General features: G+C 38.5%; 2 protein-coding genes across 3 annotated transcripts in view; one reads left to right on the plus strand and one right to left on the minus strand.

Moving 5' to 3' along the window:
• Positions 1 to 6,734, minus strand: part of LOC134530847 (DNA-directed RNA polymerase III subunit RPC9) — a 34,397-nt gene extending 27,663 nt beyond the window's left edge. Inside the window, exon 1 of the mRNA XM_063366101.1 lies at positions 6,475 to 6,734. Within this exon, the coding sequence (XP_063222171.1) occupies positions 6,475 to 6,482 (8 nt within the window). The 5' untranslated portion in view covers positions 6,483 to 6,734. The remainder of the gene's footprint in view (positions 1 to 6,474) is intronic.
• A 9,308-nt stretch (positions 6,735 to 16,042) lies between these two features.
• The window catches only part of LOC134530849 (serine/threonine-protein kinase ULK2), a 90,741-nt gene continuing 88,549 nt past the window's right edge, over positions 16,043 to 18,234 (plus strand). For both annotated transcript variants that reach the window (XM_063366103.1, XM_063366104.1), the window contains exon 1: positions 16,043 to 16,549. In XM_063366103.1, coding sequence (XP_063222173.1) covers positions 16,460 to 16,549 — 90 coding nt within the window. In that variant the 5' untranslated portion in view covers positions 16,043 to 16,459. The remainder of the gene's footprint in view (positions 16,550 to 18,234) is intronic.

Below are 18,234 nucleotides of genomic sequence, written 5' to 3' on the forward strand. Positions count from 1 at the left end.
AGTACGGAGTCGGTGAAGGTGTTAGGAATACATTGGACTCCATCAAAGGATGAGTTTTGCTACAAGGTTAAGGTACCCACTGTACCGAATACCAAACGTGGTATTCTGTCCTTCATAGCTCGATTGTACGACCCATGTGGCTGGTTGGCCCCAGTGATTACAGCCAGTAAAATTCTGCTGCAAGTGTTGTGGACTAAGGGTCTTGGTTGGGATGACCAAGTTGATGAAGAAGTTTTGTCTGAATGGGAGCGCTTTACAGCAGCGTTACCATTGTTGTCTCGGGTATGAATACCCCGATTTATTCCATTGCAAGAATTGGACGTTCAGTTTCACGGGTTCTGTGACGCGAGTGAGAAGGCCTACGCTGCAGTCATGTATGTTAGGTGTGTGACAAGGAGCAGTGAATTTACTGTGCGCCTGCTAATGGCAAAGTCAAGGGTCACTCCCCTAAAGACATTGTCCATTCCAAAACTTGAGCTCTGTGCTGCACACTTGTTGAGTAAGATATGCTTACATGTTTTGGCACTTTTCCAGCCCAAGGTCAAGACTCCAGGGTTGCATGCTTGGACAGACTCAACTGTTGTCCTAGCTTGGTTAAGAATGTCTCCACACACGCTGCAGACATTTGTAGCCAATAGAGTGGCCGAAATTCAGATTGCGGTGCCGCCAAGTGCCTGGAAGCATGTTCCCTCGGAATGCAACCCAGCTGATGCAGCTTCTCGTGGATGCTTGCCAGTTCAACTGCTGGACCAGTCTTGCTGGTTCGGCGGTCCTGGATGGCTGTTGCAATGAAACACCACGGGAGCATTCCCCCAACTGAAACCACCCTCAGTTATGATATTAGTTGCTCAGCATGAAGAGAAGAGGTCAGAGGACCCTCTAGGTCTTATCCAGAATGCATCTTCATTGAGTAAACTTCAGGCTGTGACAGCATGGGTCCTGCGTGCGAAAGCAGGATTCCAGAAACAACAGTACTTACAGGACACCATTTTAACCTTCAAGAAAAGGGAGGCTGCTTTAAATTACCTGATCAAAATTACCCAATTATATTTCTTTAAGGATGCCATCACTGCCATCAAGAAAGGGGAAACATGTAGCAAGAATATTCAGGCATTGGCACCCTTCATTGACTTACAGGGAGTCATCAGGGTGGGTGGCAGGTTACAACATGCCTCTATTCCTGAGAGGACGAAGCATCCTATTCTGTTACCGGCGCAAAGCAAACTTTCAGAGTTAATTGTGATTCACTTTCATGTTGGCCACCTCCATGCGGGCCCACAGATGACTTTGTGTCTCACACGCCGTCACTACTGGATAGTCTCTGGAAGAAGTCTAGTTCGCAAGCTGCTTTACAAGTGTATGAATTGTTTCAAGGTGAGAGCTACGGCATTGAAACCACTCATGGGCGCACTACCAGTCGCAAGACTTACTCAAGTCAGAGCTTTTCGCTCTGTAGGAGTTGATTTTGCAGGACCATTTCTCACTACCCCAGTCAGAACACGAAGAAGAGTGACATATAAGACCTACATGTGTTTGTTTGTCTGTATGGCCACTAAGGCGGTACATCTTGAAATGGTGACTGATCTTTCTGCAGACGGATTCTTAGCAGCCTTGAAACGGTTTGTCTCACTCCGAGGAACTCCCACGGAAATCTACTCTGACAATGGTACTAACTTTGTGGGTGTCAGTAACCACTTGAAGGAACTATACAAGACTCTGTGGTCAGGCGAGCCTCGACAGTACATCCTGTGTGAAGCAGCTCAACGAGGTATCAAATGGCACTTCAACCCCCCCGCAAGCCCTCACTTTGGGGGCCTCTGGGAGGCGGCTGTTAAAATAGCAAAACACATGAAGCGAGTAGTGGGGAACCTGCTTCTTACCCTAGAGGACAAATATAGCACAAATATCAGCGGTGATGAACTCTCTGCCACTGTGTGCGCTGTCAACAGATCCTGAAGATTATGATGTACTCACTCCAGGTCATTTTCTGGTTGGCGAGCCAATGACTGCTGTGCCAGACCACGATTTGATGAATCTTTCCCTAAATAAGTTGGACAGATGACAACTTGTTACCCGCTTGCAACAGACAATGTGGAAACGGTGGAGTGTGGAGTACCTCCACACACTTCAACAATGTGCTAAATGGACCACCCCAACACATAACGTACAACTAGACCAGCTGGTTTTGGTCCAAGAACCCAATTTTCCTCCACTTAGATGGAAGACTGCGAGAGTCACAGGTCTCCATCCAGGCCAAGATGGGATAGCGCGTGTTGTCACACTGAAGACTCCTCATGGGACATTTGTGAGACCAGTGGCTAAAGTTTGCCCATTGCCCATGAACTAACCTTACTAGTTCTTGGCTAGTTCACATTCTTGTTAGGGATGCCGTAGAGTGGAGTAGTTTTTTTTGCTTAGATGTTTACCTGGTGATTATGAAAATACTTATTTTCGATGGGCGGAATGTTGAGGGTTGCTGTGTACTTTTTTAATTGTGCGACTTGGTGCCTTCTTGCACCACTTGTTGGACCTTGGGACAGTGCTGCGATCTTCGGACTAAACGGACAGTTACGCATCATCATGGCGTCGGTTTGAATGTTGATGTATGTGCTCGAACACTTATTATAGATGCTAAATAATAAAAAAATAATTGTATGCATTCATTTCCCTTCCTTAAGAAAAGCTCCATTAACTCCATAAACATCTATACTTGCTTACTATGATATCATCTCTTTGCTCAGCATGTTTTTGATGTTTCTATCCACTAATTTTTGAAAAGAGCTGATCGTATAGGTGAAGTGCAGTTATTAATTTGGTTGAGGACAGTGAATGGTTACGTTGTCAACAGGTGACTAAAATATTCATGTGATAATAACAACATAGCATGTGGTTTTTGCAAAGTAATCTTTCAATAAAGACTATAATTAAGATCAAATATTTATATTTGTTTTTAACTGAAATTTCCCCAGACAAGTTATATTCACAGATAATGTTATGTAAACCTTCAACCGCCAGATTGATTTCCTACTGTCAAGAGGTGATGATCGAATTGAGTATGGATCAGTCTGAAGGTAAATTGGGTAGTTAGAGTACAGTTGTAAAGATAGATGAAGCAAAAATAGGTACTTAAATGTAAACATAATAAGGGTCAAGTTGTCCAGGGGCAGTGGATTTTCAGCAGAATTGAGAGAAATACCAAACATTTGTCTTGTTCCTGTCAAAGACTTTAGTAGAACTCTCCTGCGTATGATTGAAGAATTCATTTTACCTGGAACCATAATTATTAGCAACTGTTGGTGTGCTCATTTGTTTTTCAGAGCGTAAGTTAACTTTGTTGACCACCAGGTGAATCATAGAATGAATTTTGTTGATCCTGATACAGGGGTGAACTACCTGAGAATAGAAGAGTTTGGCGTGATGTGAGGCAGAACGTACTTCAATTTGGTTGATGCATTTCTCATTATGTTGGATATCTCGCCAAATTCATGTTTCCTCAACACCAACACTACATAATTTTCTGCTCACAGCCAAGAAAATGTACCCACCTCCTACACAGGCATGTGTTATTTCTTTCTTCATGTTTGGTTTGCACAGAATTAACGGTTTTACTGTTCACCTGTGCTAGCTATAGTGACGTCAATTTTTGATGTGCTTTATTAGAGTAGCAGAGACAGTTTTAAATTAAAGATTGGTCTGATCCTGTTGTCGCTGCAATACTGTTTATTTGATACTAGTTGCAACATTATCCTGTGGTTCTCGAGAGGTCACTTACGAATATAGCATAGCCGAGACATGTTTTCTAAAAAAAACCGGGATGTTTAATGTCATTACTTTATTACTGTGACCAAGATTGTTTTCACCATAATTAGGCACAATCCGGGAGAAAAATAGATTAGGGCTGAAAACAGTCTTGGCCCCTACCTTAACATACTGACATTTAATATCCCTGTCTTTTAGAAAATGATCTCGGCTATGCTGTATTCCTAATGATCTCCGAAGAACCACAGGATCATGTTAGAGCTAGTATCACGTAAACACTAGGGCAGTGACAACAGAATCAGGTCAATATCCCATTGAAAACAGTCTCAGCTGCACAATTACATCAAAACATGGCAACGTAAGAAATTAATTGTAAATTCAAGTATTTAATTATTCATTTTTTGTATAATATCAGCGGTACAAGGTCTGCAGTTACAGAGAAATTAAATTAGGTAATTCTAAAGGAGAGCCACTTTTCTAAAATTAAAAATTAAAAATTGATAATTAAAAATTAAAATTCTAAATTCCTTTTTTTTTATTTCCTAATATGTTTATGAATTATTCCCTAAGAGGGGGTAGGGATACTTTGAGTAGTTACACATTGTAATAGCTGGTTAGGTAGGGTTTCATATTACAAATACTGTAATGCAGGATGATCGTAATGTTTCATTAGCTACAAAAATACTTTATAATAGTAACTTATGGACAGTTGGTTTGGCTATGTTAGTAAGATTTAAAATACTTTAAATAGTGTAAAAGGTTGGATATGTCAGGTTAGCTACATTAAATATACTATGAAACTGTCTGTACAACTGGTTTGCATTAACAAAATGAAATGTAGCAACTTAACCTAAACAACCATTTTAGGTAAATATGTATTGTACGGATTAGCGCCAAAAAAAATCGTACAAATATAAATTAACTTTCATTATATGCTATTTTACGTCCTCTTTTCAAACCGCCTTCGGAGATAAAAAATTCCAATTACTTTTGGAGATATCGAATTTTTTAATATTCATTTTTTGGCAATTTTTTTCAAAAAAAAAATTAAAAATCCGAAAATACCTTTATTCTGTGCTCTTTAACTTCCTCTTTTCATTAAACCCGGCGGAGATCAGAAATTCCAAATACTTTAGGAGATATGGAATTTTTTTTAATTTTCATGCTGTGCACTGATGCGGAGTTCAGCGGGAAGCCTACGATTCACACATCCTTCTGGACATACCCGAATACTCACGTTGGCAAGCCTTTTTTTTCTTAAAATTAGCAAGAAGTAATTAAAAATACTTTAAAACACTGTGGATGGTTGGTTATATTAGGTAAGTATAGCTGCATTAAAAAAACTGTAAAATCATTTTATGGTTGCTTAGCAAATAACTTTTTAATATGTAGCTATCCAGCGCTAGGAAACCGTTTACATGATTTCACAGTATTTTTAATGTAGCTATCCTAACCAAATCAACCATCCACAATGTTTTGAAGTATTTATAATGTAGCTAACATAACCTAATTGACCATTAGTTTTCATGAGTTGCATATTTATTTACAATAAACAAAAAAAAACCGAAGATGCACGATTGGGCGTTTGCCTCTCGTCTGTTGAAAGAAGGTTTGCCAACGTGAGTATTCGGGTATGTCCAGAAAGTTGAGTGAATCGTAGGCTTCCCGCGTTTCACCATTGTTGCTTGTTTACAAGTATGATTTTTTTTTTTTTTTCGCGACGTAGTTGAACGACTACATCACGTAAAAAGAAAATTACGTGAGTTCCTACTGTTCATCCTTTTTCCCGGTTTGTTAGGTCAGGTCAGCTACAGTATAAATACTTTGAAACTGAACGGACATTAAAAATAATAAAAATTAATTTTAATGGTTGTTTAGTTTTAAAGTATTTATAATGTAGCTGACCTGACCTAATCTACCTTTGTCCCGTTTTGTTATGTCAGGTCAGTTACATTATAAATACTTAAAACTATACGAGTAAAATTAATTGATATTATTTTTAATTTCCGTTTATTTTGAAGTATTTATCATGTAACTAACCTTACATAATGGAAAATTTCTGTTATTTAGGCATAAACGCACACACGGCAAAAAATAAAATTGCGTCTGTTGAATGATTACATAGGGCTTGTATTGCAAAATAAGAACGGCGATATCTCCAAAAGTAATTGGAATTTTTAATCTCCGCAGTCGGTTTTGAAAAGAGGACGTAAAAGAGCATGTAATGAAAGTTATTTCATATTTGTACGATTTTTTTTGGCGCTAATCCGTACAATACATATTTACCCCATTTTATTTTATTTTATTTTCTTAGCACCCAATAGACTCAGTTGATGAGCAGTGGCTCTCTGAATATACGGCTAGTCAACATGGTTACAAAATTTATGTAATATATGTATAATATTTAGCTAGCATAAAAGTTATATTACAAATTTCTAATAATGGATATTATGTTAAACAATTACTTACAAATCGTTACTATTCAACAATGTTTTTAATGTAGCTAACCAACCGTGCAAATTTATATATATATATAATGCAGAAAAACTAACCTATCGTTCACACAACTCAAAATTATAGAATTTTTTTCTCAGAAAAGTGGCTCTCCAGAATAATTATCTTAAATTCATATTACCCTTAGAAAGTGATTTGCACAAAAATATATTAATTCATCAATTATGGTTTTATGAAAATAGAAAATTATAAGTTACTTACATTTCCATTTCTATCTTCCTGGCACGTCTTTCAATTCTTTTGTAGAGCTGTAGCAAACCGTATGTATTCGTTACTGAGTAACGGGTGCGGCATCTAGTAACGAGTAACGAAACGTTACACACGAATGCATTTCGTTACTCGCATCTTTCGTATGTTTCACGCATGCACGCGCGTATTCGTTACAAAGAACGATGTTTGTTTATTAATAAAAGTATAATTTGGAAATTCGTCGTCCAAGTTTTTTACTGTTTATTAAAGGTATTGTGTGTGTAGACAAGTTTTAGATTCGAACAGAAACAACGTAAGAAAGTATTTTTTACAAATTATAACTATGTATGTTTTTGTTTTTTATAATCGCGTATTTTCACGTTTTATGTTCTTATCTTAAAATATATATTATAATAAAGCCGCTCTAATGAGAGTTAATTGTTTCTTGGTTAACAAAAGCTGTTAATTATCAAATATTTTTAATTGTTTATATTCGATTTATTTTTATTTACGCGACGTCATACTGTACGCGTACGAAATACGACTCGATACGATGCTGTTACATAACATAGCATGTGCCATGTCATGCGGTATCAGAAGTAACGAGTAACGATACGAAAGTAACGAGTACTAATTGTTATAGTAACGAATACATACGGGTACACATTTTTTCGTTACTTTTACACCTCTATTCTTTTGACATATTAAGGCCCTGTCACACTGTCAAATTTTAGCTTCCAACACCTTCCAATATGTTGGATCCAATATCTTTGAGGGTTGTGACGTCACGTTAAACGTCACTATCGCAGCCATGTTTATTTGAGAGATTGAGTTTCCTTCAAATATTTTACGTATAGGACTGGTTCTAAAATATGTTGGATGTTGGATGGGATCAGCCAATCAGAGTTATCTAAAATAAAACGGCCGCTTTTGTTTCCGTTTCCGAAGTGTAATAGTTTAAATATCAGCAATGGCGAATGGGAATTAAATGCAGTAATTGAATTAATACTATTTTATTTCCTGCTGGAATAATGGTTATTGTATATTTTCCTCCAATTGAATCTGTATGTACGGAAGTGCAGGTTAATATATTTGACTAAAAGAAGTTACTGTAGTTTTGGAATATTATGGTCCTTAAACCAGAAAACATCTATTCAACTTACGATCATTATTTGATTGCTATACCAGTTTTGCTTATGTTCAGGTATTGTTGATACACTAAATTAAAACAGCAAGCATTGCGTACAAAATGTGCCATCAGGAATGAGGTATCAAAACTAGGATATGCATTTCGGAACTTTTACCTTCAAATCCAAATTAATAACACCTAAAATAAATTTTAAAATATTTCAATTCAGAGACTTAATGTAACTAAAATTATTTTGGCTTACCCAATCAATCTTTCTTATAAGTCATTGTTCTCCTTATTTCACAATAGCTGCTACTCTGTAAGTATTGTCTGGAATTTTCTGGAATATAGACTCATAATTTCCTGACAATAGATGGTACTTGACTTATGTTAAAGCAGCATCTCTGAGTAAGCAAGTAGCTCTGGTGATTTGCAAGAAAGGCCTAGAAATATTAAAATTCTGCCTACGTGTTCAATTATTATTATTTAAGTTTTGAAAGTAATACCATTTTTCGTGAATGTAAAAATTTGTGTAGCAGATCCTTGTCAGTAAGCCTATACGTACTTCCCAGGCTGTACGAAACAAGCATACCTGGTCTAATATCTCGTTAAAAAATTATTTTAAAGAGATAATGTGACTGAGGTGAAGTTAGCTTAAAGGCTCAGGTTGAGGTTTGTAACAGTAAATACACTTAATTCAAAACAAAACAAAATTGCCAATTTCTAAACACAGCAAAAATTAACACATTCACTTTAAAGTATAGGAACAATTTTGATGAAATACAAGTGAAAGTGTCCATACAACAGCAGCTAGTTGGGTGAGAAAATAAGCGGGAATGAGAAGGGATGTGCCTACTTGCAGATTTACATTTAATTATATGTTTTATTCTTACTAAACATACCTTTAAATATTGTTTTTGAAGAGCACTATAAATTGCACTACAAATTTGAGGTAAAAATTTTGAGATGGTGTGTGGAATACTTGTAGAGAACATAAGGGACTTAAATGATTCCCCTGTCGCCAAAAATCTTAATGTAACTGCCAGCCTCTGCTTTGCTGGTATAGACTGGCACAAATGAGTATCCTTCTTTGCAATGCGAGATTCCACAATTGAAAGAAGAAGATCAAAACTTTCAGAATCCATTATTACATAGTTCGGAAATGAATCGGCATCTTCGTATCGAAGTTCATAACAAAAAGGGGTAAAACACCATTTGTTTGCCGGGAAAGTATCCACTGTCTCGTCCACCATCTGCGTTTCCTTTTCTTAAATTTCTCTTCTAGTTTACTGAGACTTGCTACAATTTCAATTACAGCTACAGCTTTTGAAACACTTTGATGCTCTTAATGCAGGCATTGCAAACACCTGGAAAACGTAAATTTTAAACTGTGTATGATCACAATATACCTAAATTGGAATATAACCTACTTAAAAAAGCCCGCGTTCCTTGACCCAAAATTTGTTTGTGATTCTAAATACTGTCATTTACAGTTCTCTACAGAATGTTTGGTAAAACGAGCTCACTCAAAGAAAATTGATAGTGTGAAATGACTTCAAATATATTTTACATTGCTCGTCAAATAATATTGAATACAATATATTTGAAGACGTATTTCATCCAAAATCACCCTTCAAATTTTGTTGTCCAATTTATTGGATAGAATATATTTGACAGTGTGACAGGGCCTTTTATGCCTTCGCGATAAAACCAAATATTTACGTCAAATCAATTTAATTTTGATATCTCCATAGAGTAAATAAAGTACTAGAAGAGTAGATATCTCTTTGTTTCCATCGAAGGTAGCCCATAGATAACGTTAAAAATGTGAAAACCAGAGAAAAGTAAATTGACCTGATGGAACATAAACACATTGTCTTGATGAGGGGTATAAGTAAAAAGAGTGAGGACAAGGGGGAAGGTCCGCCATACTGCTTAGTGAATAACATCGTTGATTTTGCCATTTGATTACATTACGAGTAGTTGAAAGTTTGTTAATTTATTGAAACCGCCTGTCAGTGCTCCCTCTGGTCGCACAGGCCGTTATGTGTCCTCAACACCTGATTAGGACTAGTCTAACGAGCACTCACACACAGCCCGGGGAGAGTGAGTTAGGGCAGTGCAACAAACGACGTGACGCTAGTCACAGCCGTCTGTGTTTTGCGACGCGCCCGGCCGGGTGTGGCAATGCGACATCGAAACATAGTGCACATTTAATTGTAAATCAGATAAAAAACTAAAACTTTTTATGTCTTTAAAATCCCTTAATAATTAATTCAGGTTATTCCAGGTGCTTTTGTGTTACAACGCTGACAGTCACCATCTTCCCGTGCTCCGTAACTTTCCACGGGAAATCGAGCCCTCCCTAGCTAGGTTGACATGGAGCGAAGTCAGTCACAGTCAAGCACTCAGCATGCCGAGCCTTCACCTTCGTGCCTAAACCAGCATGTAGTGTTCAATAGCTCCGTGCCCTGGTACAGCCGCTCCCACGCTTAGCATTTGTGTCCGCTAAGACACAGCGAGAACAGAACTCTGGTAACTATGTCTATCTAACCTAAACTGTATTTCTGTATCAAATTCACTTCGCGCTGCAGAAGAATTCCATGTCAGATTTTAGCCTACGGTAATAATTCTAGTCTTAGCTTCAGCTATCAGCCACGTGTGTTATCTACCTATTCAAAGAGTGTGCTAAGTGTGGAAGAAACCGCCCTGCGTACTTTTGTAACTCCATTATTCATCTAGGTTAATTTATAGGTATTTTAATTAGTTAGTCATAGGCATTCACTTGTTTCACCGTCCGGCGCATCTTTAATCGCAGGCTCCCGACGCGTCACGCGCCATCATCTTCCCTACCGCTAGTCTCAGCCCCAAATTGGGCGCCAATTTGACGCCGTCCCCGCTGCCTGTTTTAGAATTAGTGAATTTAAGCTGTGGCAATTTAGAATTTTAACTCAAGGGCGGGGTTCTTTGCCTCGTGGCAGGCAGGGACACGTTGACAAAGGACTCCCCGGGCTATTTAGGCCACCCAGGATGCCGTGACGATTAAGGGAAATACACGTGAATATAACTTAATTTATTCACACGTCACATAGTACAATATATAACATGGTACATGGCGCAGTCACATAACTGGCCGTATCATCGTCTACCTTTTAATCTCCGCACACGCAGCCTTCGAATGGCGGCACTGATTCATGGCTTGCGGAATGTCACGGAAATAACCAACCGGGGGTTGCATGCTATCCTGAAACTAGCGATAGGACAGATGATGGCGCGTGACGCATCGTGAGGCTGCGATTAAGAATACGCCAGATAGCGAAGCAAGTGAATGTCCATGACTATTTAGTTGCGAAATTACACGGGGCGGCTACCTCAACACATGTCACGCCCTTGGCATAGGTAGATAACACATGTGGCTGATAGCTGAAACTAATACTACGATTATTACCGTAGGCTAAAATCTGATATGGAATTGTTCTGCAGAGCGAAGTGAATTAGTTACATAAACACAGTTCAGGTTAGATTAACATTGTTACCAAAGGTCCGTCCTCGCTGTGGCGTAGCGGACACGAATGCTGGGTGCGGGCGCGGCAGTATCGGGGCACAGCGAACTCACATGCGACCGCGGCACATCCCAGAAACTGAGTGATTAGTAAATGTCACTGAATGAATTTAGCTATTTAGCAACCCCGCGTGGACAAAGTCCAAACTACTGGCAGAGGTATTACAGGGTGAAACGCGGGCACATTGGCATGATACCCTTAATAAAAGTACTTCCGAATTATAATAAAAACTGCTCATACTTGAGCCACAAACAATAAGTAAAGGACCGCGCGAAAGCTCGCACGGTTGGTTTTGGGCCGGCCGTGAATCGGATGAAAATGGATTAAAAGAATGAACTATTGAAAACTACTGACGCCGTCCCCGCTGCCTGTCTTAAAATTACTATATTCAAATTACGTGAACAAGAATTTTGTCACGAGGGCGGAGATCTTTGCCTCGTGGCTGCAGGCAGGGATGCGTCGACAAAGGGCCCCTTGGGCTGTTTTGGCCACCCAGGATGCCGCAACTATTAAAAGCACACGTAAACGTAACTGGTTGTATTGATGTGTCACACAATACTTTGCCGCCACCCATCCCTATGGAATAGTTACGGGTAATGCCTAGCGGGCTAAGGGCGTAGCTTTAGATTCGTTGTTCGGTGGGCACCAGGCTAGCTTGGAAGAACTAGACCGTGAGGAGGTTCGTGGATTCGCTGCCCCAGCGTGCCCTGCTAGGTACGTCGACTTACGGTGGTGATTGGCTTACTGAGTGGATACAGTATGCGCCTTAAGCAGTGTAGGAGACTGCATACCTATACATGTGACACTGAAATTACACACGAGTTGGACTGAATTATTGTAATAATGCGCCGTTATGCACGCTTGACACACAGCACTGGTACACGTTTACGACATATCACTACATAGCACTACATGATTCCGTTACTCAACTACCCTAATCTCTGCGGCAGTCTCGCGAATCGGTATGGTTACTGGAGGTGGCCAGTACCGTGAGTTAACCCGTGACGCGGTTGCGCAGGGTGTTTGTTAAAGCGGTCGGGATAGGCCCGGCTCTGCCGAAAATGTTCCGGGGACACGTGAGCAGCGGTAAAGCGAGGTTGTCATATATTTACTTAATGAACATAAAGACTTATCGGTGCACTTAAAGTGTAAGCTACTCACGGGACACACGTCCGCCCCGGCCGCGAGTGTTCGGAGACTGCCGAAGATGGCCGCCACGCGGGGGTGGGAGGACTCGTCCCCCCCCCCCCCCCCCATCCGTGCCGCGCGCCAAGACCTTTATTTTATCTTAAAGTTATAATTTTATATAATACATCCTTCCAGGTACTTAATTAAAAATTAGTACCCGGAAACTGTTTGCTGAGGGCTTAATATTTCTATCACTAATAATTAACTGTTTGAAAATATAGTCACATGGAAGACTGTTGTTTATAAGCATTAACACTGATGAGATCCTGGATTTCATTTAATGGCACTGACAAATATCCTGGTAATTAGCATCTTATGTTTTAATTGTTACGTAGGTCAGGTAGCGAATCCCTCACTTGACTCGTTCCGGATGTGGCTGGGGCGCACTCCGAACGGGAGGGTCACTGATCGGGTGAGAACCGGCTGAAGGTAGCGTCGGTACGACGTCAACAGTACTTCACCTTGTACAGTACATCTTCACGTAACTGGCCCTATCATCGTCTACCTTTTCATCTCCGCACACAAAGCCCTCGATTGGCGGTACTGATTCATGTCTGGCGGAATCCGGAGGACTACCACACTGAGGGACGCAGGCTATCCTGAGAGTGACAGTGACGACGATGTAGGCGCGTGGCGAATTAAGTTGTTAAGAAGTGGTATTCCGGACAGTGAGATACAAGGATAGTTCACTAGTCACTTATTAAATGGCTTAGACAAAACACTGAAATTAAACACTACACATGGCTGATGGCGAAAACTATCACTAACATTTAAACCCGGTGATAAAGCTTACGATGGAAATGTCCCGGAGCTCGAGATGATACTGTCGCTGCGGTCCTGTTCAAGGGAATTAAATGATAAAAGAGAGTTCGTCCTCGTGGTGGCGTGGAGCCACGTTAAGCTGGGTACGGGCGCGGTGGTACCTGATGTGGTAACTCACCCGCGACCGCGGCATGCCCCAGGTACTGATGCGTTAGAGAGGCAATGTTCGCTTTAGGTGCAATGCCACCCCGCGTGGGCAAAGTTCAATTCAACTGTCGGAGCGATTAAGGCGTGAAGCGCAGGCACCTCGGCGGCCTGCCCAAAACACAAAAAAATACGTATTACACTAAAACGACTCGTAGTCGAGTCGCACATATTTACTGAAGAACTGCATGACACGTCATACGGTCGATTTATGGCCGGCCGTGGAGCAGATGAAAACGGATTCGGAAATATTACCTATTGAAGCTACATGCTGATTTTGGCGCGAGAAGTGAAGGCTCCACGTGCGCGGAGCTGCCGGCTCTGGTGAGTGCTGGAAGGCTACTACCTTTCCTCCCTGGCAACGGGGTCAGGGAGGGCTCGATCTCCCACGGAAAATTAGGGAGCGCGGGAAGATGATGCCGGCAAGTTTTGTGAACCAATAGCATTTACAATGACTAATGGCCTTCGGTCGGTACGACGTCAATTAATTAAATATTAAGGAATATTAGATACATCAAAAGTTTTAGTTAATGTTTGTAATTTATATTGTATATGCTCTGTGTACTGTTACGCATTGCCACACCCGGCCGGCCGCATCGTACACACAGCCGGCCGTTACTTACGTCACGCCGTTCGAGGCACTGCTCCCCCCTACTCTATGTTGCACACGCGGGCGTGTTCGTAGCACTGGCTCTAATTCAGGTGTTGAGGACACACAATGACCTGTGCTCTCAGAGGTAGCACCGACGACGGCATCACTACATGTTGGTTTTGTTGCGAAAGTGAAGGCTCCACATGCGTGGGACTGCCATCCCTGATGAGTGCTTGACGGCGACTGACTCCGCTCGCTGGCAACCCGGCCAGAGAGGGCTCGATTTCCCGCGGAAAGTTACGGAGTGCGGGAAGATGGTGACGGCCAGCGTTATAACACAAAAGCACCTGGATCAACATGAATTAATTATTTAGGAATTTTAAAGACATAAAAAGTTTTAGTTTTTCTCTGAATTACAATTAAATGTGCACTATGTTTCGATGTCAGATTGCCACACCCGGCTGTGCACAACACAGCCGGCAGTGACTACCGTCACATTTTTCGGTGCAATGCCCTAACTCACTCTCCACGGCCCGTGTGGGTGTGTTTGTTACACTCGTCCTTATCAGGTGTTGAGGACACATAATGGCCTGTGCGACCAGAGGGAACTCTGACAGGTGGTGTCATTATATATAGTTAATTTGGATTTTAAGTGTTGTAGGTGAATCTGTTGTAATTTCTCAAAAGTTTGGTTGTTTTAGAAGTAGAATGTGTGATTTTGAACACGTGTGACAATCTATAAAGCATGATATATTTATATATTATGGCATCGTGTGTTGCATATGGTTATGTGAACAGAAGTTCTAGGAAAACTGGGAGCCAGTTACTGAAGGAAAAGCAAAAGAAGATAACCTTTTACAGGTAAATTGTGTTTGATTATTTTAGTGAAATACTATTTTTATCGGCTCTATTAGTTGCTATCTATATGATATTTAAGATGCACTAGACAATGTCGCAATTCCGTAGGACCAAATGTAATCAGACGGTATTGAAAAAGCAGTGTTATGCATCAAATGTTAATAACTGTTGGATGGATTCATTGTTTAATAACGAGATAATAGTGTGGGCGATGGCTACCCTGAATTGTTGGCTGGAGAGGAGGATTCAAGGTTGAAGGCATAGTTTGAATTTATGGATACGTAAACGAATAGAAATCATGCAGTTACCTTTTTTTGTTTAAACTACATCTGGGTTAGGTAGATAATGATGGAACTGATTATTGATGTTGAAGGGGTAATTATCACGACTAGTCCCTCTTCCTTGAAAAAAAAAAATAAAAAAAAAGGGCAATACTTTTATTTCGTACTACAAAATTTCTTCTATTTAACACATTTTGTGGAGATTAGAAATTCCAACTCGTTAGGAGAAATCGATGTTTATGATTAATTATTAACATTCCTGTATATTGGTGCAGACGCCGCCATTTATTTTATGCCGTGTGTCCGTGTATGTTTGTTTTGATCAACTCATGATAACTAATGGTCGATTAGGTTAGGTTAGCTACATTATGAATACCTACTTTACAAAATTTCGGATGGTTGGTTATATTAGGTTTATATAGGTACATTAAAAATATGGTCAAATAATTTTAATGGTTGTTTAGGAATTTCTAATTTAATATGTAGCTATCCTGACCCAACAAACCATTTACACAATATCGCAATTTTTTTTAATGTAGCTATACTAACTTAATTAACCGTCCAAAATATTGGTTTTTTAGGTATAACACGTGTGTTTGTTGATTAAAACAGCTGTTCAAGTAAACAATTTCTCAGCTACACAGGCGTCATATTGCTTAGTGAATGCCAGCTTCAAGAAGTATCGCTTAAGTTCCATTTGGTCCATTTACTTATCTTTGGTGAAAACTACATTATTGCTAATTTGCTTGCTAAATCACAAAACTCACGGTTTTTATATGTTATTCGCTCCAATTCAATTTGTGTAGTTCTTTATTAAAATTTCACTGTTCATTAAACATTTGGTGTTACACAATGATTATGATCCCCCCTTTGGTTCTTTAATATTCAGAGTTTGCAATAACTGGTGCCCCAAACGTAAAAGTTGCGAAAATTGTCACTACTCATTTGGTACTCAAATTATTATAGTTAGTTTCCATTTAAAAGAAAAATAATTGTCATTCCATATTATTTAAACCACTATTTGTGTGAAAATTGGCAAACATTTATTTGATTAAACTATTTTTGTCTAAAAAAGCTGATTTGTTTATTTTGTTTTGCTTTTGTTATTGTTTGTCAGCCTTACATCGCAAGCAAGGACAGATATTGTGCTAAAGATGCTGGATTGTCGCAGCGGTGGATTTTACAATGACGATGTGTTGATATTTTCGTAGTGATGTGGTGTTGTAAAAGGCATAACAATGTGAAACCGTGTGGAACTATTAATTCTCTCGTTATTACCACTCCGAAGAATTAATAAATTGTTTTAGTTTATTGATCGCCATTGATTTATCACCATCAACAGTGTTTTTCTTTGTTTATCATCTTTTTATGAAAAATTTATTTATTTTTATGAATATATTGTTGTGTATAATTAAGTAAAATGGAAATTGTAGGTGACTATGAGTACAGTAACAAAGATTTGATTGGGCATGGAGCATTTGCAGTGGTTTTTAAAGGAAGACATAGGAAGGTTCGGTTTTTTTTTTTATATATTTACTCATTTTAGTAATATTTCTTTTTTGTATTAGTGACTTAATTGTTTTGATCATGAAACATTTATTTACAGCTGAACATTAATTTGATCTGGTATTGATGTTTATTTTCCAGCACTATGTACTAAATTACATACTTGAAATGCCCTCAACTCTGCCACAACTGTGGATTTCAGAGCTAATGATGCAGATTTTTATTGTTTCATGTAAATTGTGATATCATGGTAACATGCCACTGATATGTTAGTTAATTGTTCACCTGATGATCTCAGTGTGTGTGTAGGTAAACATGGTAAAAACATTACCTACAGTAAACACAACACACCTTTGATATTAGAAACATTTTTAGCTGGATAACTTATAAGAATATCAGAAAGTGACGCAAGGAAACATGCGAAAAAATGCATTGGCTAAATTGGGTGTGACCTGCTACAAAAGAAGAGTGACAGACATTGTTGCCAGTCAGATTAGAAAGCTCACACATACACCTTAAAATGACCTTTTCATCAATGGAAAAATCCTTATAAACATAAAGAGTTACGATTTAATTGTTTGGATTCTATATTTATACATTTAAAAGTTTTTAAAATATACTTTGAGAATATAGATGGTTTATCAAAATAGTAGCACAGTTATTGCCTTATAGAAGATATAGTTAACATGTTACAGGATTGTAAAGTCTGACCTACATTGAAAGTCACAGGCAAAGTCATAAGATAGTAATAGGAGTATTATTGTTCTAAGTCGTAGAATGCTAATCTGATAATTAGGATATAATCCAAGTCTTACGACTACAACTTCCATTACTAGACCAACAGTGCTAACAAGAGATTGTTTGTTTTAAATAACTCAATAAAACTTAGTTTGTGTTTTAATTCATGAAGTAGCTACATACGTTTACAGATATACCTGTGAAAAGTTCCATTTTCCTGTTCAAAAATAACTCTTATTATTGCTAGTTTGTGATTGGTACTTAGAAATATTTATGAAATATGGAATGTAGTGTGAATATCACTAAAACTTTCATGCTTTTTACAATCTATGAACTCATTGTAGACCAAGGTTAAACATTTATAATAGATGTGATTCTAATTGTATTTGTCAATACACATGTCTAGTATTGCATACTATCTACACCAAACTTCCACTTAAAGTGAATTTAATGATGCATCCCAGTATTAATATAACATTTAAATAAAAGATTACCTATTATTATTAATCTAACAAGAGTGTGTGTTTGTATAGAAAACATTTTATGAATTTATTACACTTTCAGTTCCTACTAAATTCTTCAAATTACTTGCTGACAAATTTTAGAACCAAAGTATCATCACAAAAATTTAAACTTATTTCTGTTCCATTAAAGGTTAATTTTTGCAAAATGTACAAAATAAAAAAACTGTTAGGAGTTCTTCACTCTCGACACTCATTTAGGAGGGGCATGTGGTGCAGAATTCGACATTTAACGAGGATTTAAAATGTTTGTTTGAATTCAAGTCAAAATTTCAACTTAATTCTATTAGTAATGAATTTAAAGAAAATTTTGCATTAATTTTTTTACTAAATATTTTCTATAATTTAATATTTTGGTGAATATTATATGACAAACAAAATAATTTTACTACATGAGCTCTTTTAACCCCAAAATTATGCCACAAATAAT

Source organism: Bacillus rossius, chromosome 3, assembly GCF_032445375.1.
Source record: "Bacillus rossius redtenbacheri isolate Brsri chromosome 3, Brsri_v3, whole genome shotgun sequence".
In the NCBI taxonomy this organism is placed as follows: domain Eukaryota; kingdom Metazoa; phylum Arthropoda; class Insecta; order Phasmatodea; family Bacillidae; genus Bacillus; species Bacillus rossius.